The sequence below is a fragment of the Achroia grisella genome, unplaced genomic scaffold (assembly GCF_030625045.1).
Source record: "Achroia grisella isolate CSIRO2021 unplaced genomic scaffold, CSIRO_AGI_Agris_v1 utg640, whole genome shotgun sequence".
NCBI lineage: Eukaryota > Metazoa > Arthropoda > Insecta > Lepidoptera > Pyralidae > Achroia > Achroia grisella.
This window is the reverse complement of record NW_026712977.1, coordinates 2,619,218-2,625,217: the sequence shown is the minus strand read 5'-3', so window position 1 is coordinate 2,625,217 and position 6,000 is coordinate 2,619,218. Positions and strand designations below refer to the sequence as shown.

The window sequence follows — 6,000 nt, the reverse complement described above, 5'->3', positions numbered from 1 at the left end:
ATAAAGTTATCTTTTTTTATACATTAAAATTAATTAGATTTACGCATTCTTGGATGCGTGAATTATGCTCTACGGCACAATCTGAGTGATCAATGGTAATACTGGCTATGAGCACAGACTACTAAAATATGACATTGACGTGAAAAGTACATAAATAATCTGAATGAAAAGAATACGAATGACTGTGAATGTGAGCGACTGAGGAGAGCGACGCTCCTGGTATTTGTTTAATTTTCTTTCATTCAATCATTCATTAATTTGAACGTTATTTTGTTTTTCTTCTATTTCTATTTAATATTTAATTAGAATAATTATACAAAGTATATCAATCTTTATTAAAGATTCTTTTAATACATTTGTAAACCGGTAAGTGAAAAAATTAATTGTTGTTTAATAATATTGTAGGCTGTATTATCTTTTACCACGCCCGGAACGACCTAATTTTGTGAACAGCGTTGTATTTAGAAATGGGTGCGGCTTCTGTACTGACATTTTTGTAACATATACTTTAAAGTCTTGACTCAATTTTTTCTTCTGCAGGTCCATTTGTAATAAGAGAATGTCGGGAACTGAATCTCTCGCTTCATTTACAGGGAACGGTACATACAAAGCTATAAATCCTATAGTGTCGCACGTTGGAGATTTTACGAAGTTTTATATTGCGATTGCTATTTGCTCCGTGATACTGGGATTCCTTCTCATCCTAAACGTAGTATGCTGTTGTTCTAGATACTCTGAGTACTGGCTAGACAGGCACACAGGTCAGTCATTGTTACTATTTGGTTAAAATGCAAAATTAATAAATAACGGTTGTTTAATTACTACTTTACTTTCATATTAGTTAGCCGAATAGGATCCAGTTTTAAAAATGTTTAATATATCTCATAACAATATATAACATAGAATGGTACTTTAAGACATTATTATGAGAAAAATATTAGATAACCTAACCTAATGAAATTTTTTCAGGAAACCGTTGGATTGTGTCCATTTGGTCCACAACACCTCATAAGCAACCTCCACTTGATTTGACCGAATTGGATATACAGTACAGATCTGTACAGTATGTTAAGCCATTCATAAGCGAGTACCACGAGACCGAAGTCCCACCGTCCATATCCCACCAGCCTTTGACAACATCGCAAGAATATTTAGAGCTGCACAAACGAGAGAGTGACATTTAAATATGGCCTTCCTCATGTTGTACCCTGCTGTAGCAGTACTTTCCCTTTTTGTTCTCTTGGTCATTTTATTAATACTCAGATTTGGGTATTTGTGTAAGCTACGCCACACTGCTTATGCAGAGCAAGAATACTGGAATGAGGAAGTGGCTTATGAACAGAAAGTGTCTTATGCATAACTTTAAGTTTATATTCTAGTTCTTAAGTGTAGTTTAATTATAATTAAAGGTATGATCATTATCTTAATCACTCTAAAAGTCTGCACTTAAAGAATAAGACTAAATATTGCCATGTTTTGGTAACAAACTGAATGACAACTTTTTACTGTCTCCGTCCATACCTATTGTGCATTGAGAATTTATGAGTTTTTTTATATACTTTGTTTAAAATTTTATAATTATACATAATTTAATAAAGCAGCTTCTAAAAGCTGGATAATTAACATGACAGTTCTTATTAGAGTGGGGAGTGGTTTTTAATCCATACTAGATGTAGTAACTTTATATCAGAATTTAAACAACAATTACCTCATGACTTTCACCATTATAACTGGTACTATCACTGTTTGTGACATTTACTTCAGTAGTGGCTTGTGTAACCACTATTGTTTCATGTAAGGTCAAACTAGACATGATGACCAGAATATATTTAATTATATACTTTATCATGTCAGATCATGTCTTCTATTCACCACTATATATATATATATATATATATATATATATATATATATATATATATATATATATATATATCTATCTATCTATCTATCTATATCTCGTATATTTCATATCTAGACCTAATAATACTAACAATTTTATATACTGCTAACAAGACTACATTAAATTTGTTTCAAATGATCTGCTATGTAATCTCGAATTTCTAATATTTTGACTATTGATTGACATTTTTTAATTAACATATCATGAACAACTTTTAGTTTTATGAAAAATGGCAAATTATTCCGTCCTTTAGTTAGTCTAGTTTTTAGTCTTAAATAAGCATAAATTTGTGTTCAGCTACTGAATAAATGCATACAAAATAATCTAGTCTTTTATACTCTAAAACCCTCAAATCCTCATTTCGGTTAATGTGATCTTTTTGAACTATAACCTAACCTAGTCATACATATGCATTGAGTATATTATGTTTCATAATCTACTATTATAGTTTTTCTTTATATTGGTATCAAAATATGAATAATGGACATTTATTAAATTAATGAAAACGTGAACATTTTAAGAAAATATTTGAATAATATATTTACCCTTTCTTTTCCCAATGATTTAGTGGCCTTAGAACAGTAGATTTTTATGCCAAACTAAAAATTAGTTGTTTAATTTATTAATAATTTAATAATTTATTTCAATATATTTTGTCCTATACAACTTAAAAGCATTTCTAAATTACTATCCCTCAGTTCAAAAAGATACTACTCTTTTTTTGTGTATATAATATGATGATGGTAACCATTTTTTCACCAACTCAAATTCATTTCAATGATTACTATGTATTAATATGAATAATAAAATTGTGATCCAATTAATAGGTAAATAATATGTTTAACCTTTCCTAAACTATAGAACAAATGAAATAAAACAACAACATATAAAAACACTTTGTTTTATTATAATATTAATTAGTTCACTCCATAACCAATTAATAAAACTTATATAATGGGATAATTAAATAATATATGTACACAAAATGATTCATATTGGGAATAAATCATCAAACTAGTAGTAATAGAAGGAAGTGTGATATGACGTCGGTATATTTCACGCTTATTGCAGAATTAAGTAAACGCATTGTACTCTCACGGTATTGCTCATCAAATCTTGTCAAACCATTAGTTTGATGCTTGTACATTTCTAATTTATGCCATCAATTTGAACTCGCACCTGAGTTTAAATGTCACCCCGTTACCCACAAGTAAAATTACAATAGGTATATACGTGTCTATTACCTATGTTATGTATGACAAATAGGTGCAAATTTGCCAGTAATTTTATTCCGTATCTTTTCATGGATTATATTCCATTTGATGATGCGGGGAGCCCTGCACTCTTCTGCTTATTTAGATGGTAATAAGCGATTTATAATTACCTTAATACTAATATACTAACAATATATATTTTCTGGATGTTCAAATTCTATTTTATATTTCTATAAATATTTTCTGGTGAAATAAAATCTGTAAATAATTCAACAAACAGGGGAAAAAATATATTGATTTAAAGTGAAGTATCGAAAAACAAACTATAATGAACCTAATTTACAAAAGTATATAATTGATCCAATAAGAAATTAATATACCACACACAAACTACATATAATTTTTCACTCTCAGTTCTGGGTACTCAATCAGTTCAGATGCTGTAGTTAACTTACGCTGTATGTATACTATACAACCAAACATGTATTTATAAAATATTGCATTTCATTAAAGTAATAACTTTAAACTGGTAACATTTTTTTACGCCCGTCACTTTCTATTACATTTTTCAATTATAAAAAATATGGTTAAATATATGATAGCAGTCAAGTCTGATGATAAAAGTACATCACGGTACTAATAATACAGATGCTCATCAATAGAGACACGGACAGATGCACAGCATCTATTAACAAGAACTTCATAAGCCAAGTCTTCAACGACTTAAAACGAAGCTTATTTAATATTTTAATCTTAACATTATTATAATAATTCTATGTATATAATTCTTTGACGGATTCACTCTAGCGATTCTATGACAAAAAGTAACAAAACACGTTCATGTTATTCAGTTTCGCGTTAATTAATGAGCACATGTAAAAGTACCATAACATAACATTTTAATTTACAAAGGGATAAAATAAATTTCACACATTATCTAACTTGTTTACAATCAACATTAATTGAAAATGTAAACAGAATATATTCTTAGTATACTCACTATGAAAAATGTGCTTAATTTTTTCCACCCTTTAATCATTTTGAGTTCCAAAATTGGTCGCATGTTTGTAATAAAATCATTTTAACAATACAAATGCCGTCTGAATTGACCGAATACCAGGTCACTGAGTGCACACAATCTTTTTTTTAAATAAAATAATTCTAACAACGAAACAATAATACAACACATCATTGTAGAAGCAGAGATATTTAACGGTAATTAAAATCAGTCTATAGCTGTCATTGTATCATTTATATTTATATATTTATAAAGTTTATACAATGAATCAATAATAATTAATGTAATCCTATATTAACAATTTAATCTCAAGGCATTGCTTTGCTTATTGTATCTTATATGTATCACTGCCTTTGTGATCTGTGATCTTTAGTGACCGCAATTACGTTGAGAGATTTACAAAATGACGTCAATATCGTTTAATGATAAGTACTGATTGACGTGAGAAACATTAGCGACGAAAAGTCTTATAATGTTGAGTTATTAATATGATCAACAAATATCTACTACCTATTCACGTTGTTTCCAAAGAATATATCATGTGTCATATCACAAGTCAATTATGTCGCGAGTTCATATAAATATTAATAATACATTGTAGCGATAAATATGAAAGTAAATGGGCGGTTTCATGTACAGATTGATAGTTGGAGAGATTTCGATGATATTTTAGAGGTATCATGTCTGATTTTCCATTTGGGATGGGAAGACATGCAAATTAAAATTAAATTGTAAATCACTAAACGTAAATACGATCACTACAGACCACTAATTGGCAATACTATGCAACGGTTTTGCTTTATTTATTTAAATTTATTTATTTATTGCTTCCTTTTCAAACTTTAAACAACATTACTTTGATAACGTCAATATTTCAAATAGCAAACCAAAAGTACACAAGTGTAAACTACAGCTAAGGCTAGAGAAAATTAAGAAATCTACTTTGTACGTAATCGATGTTCCTACACCCAATTATTTTATTTCTACGTCACTGGTTATTACTAAATATAACATAATAAATAATAGAATTTTAACACTATGCATATAAAATGTTACACTGTCGTATCAACTCTACATGCTTATCATTACGTAAAGAATTACGTTGTTAAATTATTTATTTTTCGTTTTATAATATATACAAACTCCAAATATTTAATAAATATTTGAATAATATGAAAATAGCTAAAATTTACTGAAGTATTAAATCTTTTTTATCTCATTCCTATTACAAACAAATAAAAGTTTAGAATCATTTTAAAAACTAAATTTTTCTGTACAATTTTATAAAATTTCAACACAAAGTACTGAAGCATCTTATGGAGATAATTTATTAGATAATTAACAATTTTCAAAGGTACAGAATCTTTCAATAGTCCATTTACACAACACACTAGCTCACCTCTCGTGTTCCCTTCATTTATAACCAATTCTAAACTCGCAAAACGCCAATATAAATTCCCTCATACAACCACATTTGACACCATTAGTACTTACTCCCACATTTCCATAACGAGACTAGTATTGTATATATAACATATTATAGATTTGGTATAACATTCTATTGTGAAAAAAACAACACATCATATAACAAGCCTCGTATAGACAAACGGAATGGCCGACTTATCGACACGGTTCGCGCCCGTACACGAATTTACAACAGTATTATAGCTGTGACCATTACATATCACAGTAAACGTAAGATTAAAAGAAGTGATCGTGTTCTATATATCTGATTTATTTATGCGTAAACAAACTGTATCCTTAACAAAAGTTAAAACTACGTAGTTGGTAACGAAAAAATATCACTAAATTTGTAAGTCCATAATATAATAAATGCTCCTTTTTTTTGATAATACACGAATATA

At 28.6% G+C, this 6,000-nt stretch overlaps 1 protein-coding gene across 1 annotated transcript; it reads left to right on the top strand.

The window, feature by feature from the left end:
• The first annotated feature begins 228 nt into the window (after positions 1–228).
• LOC131849263 (uncharacterized) lies at positions 229–1,278 on the top strand. The gene is made up of 3 exons (XM_059199296.1): positions 229–366; positions 541–761; positions 970–1,278. Exons 2-3 carry the CDS (start codon positions 560–562, stop codon positions 1,182–1,184), a joined length of 417 nt encoding a protein of 138 aa, XP_059055279.1. The 5' UTR covers positions 229–366; positions 541–559; the 3' UTR covers positions 1,185–1,278.
• Positions 1,279–6,000: the final 4,722 nt, after the last annotated feature.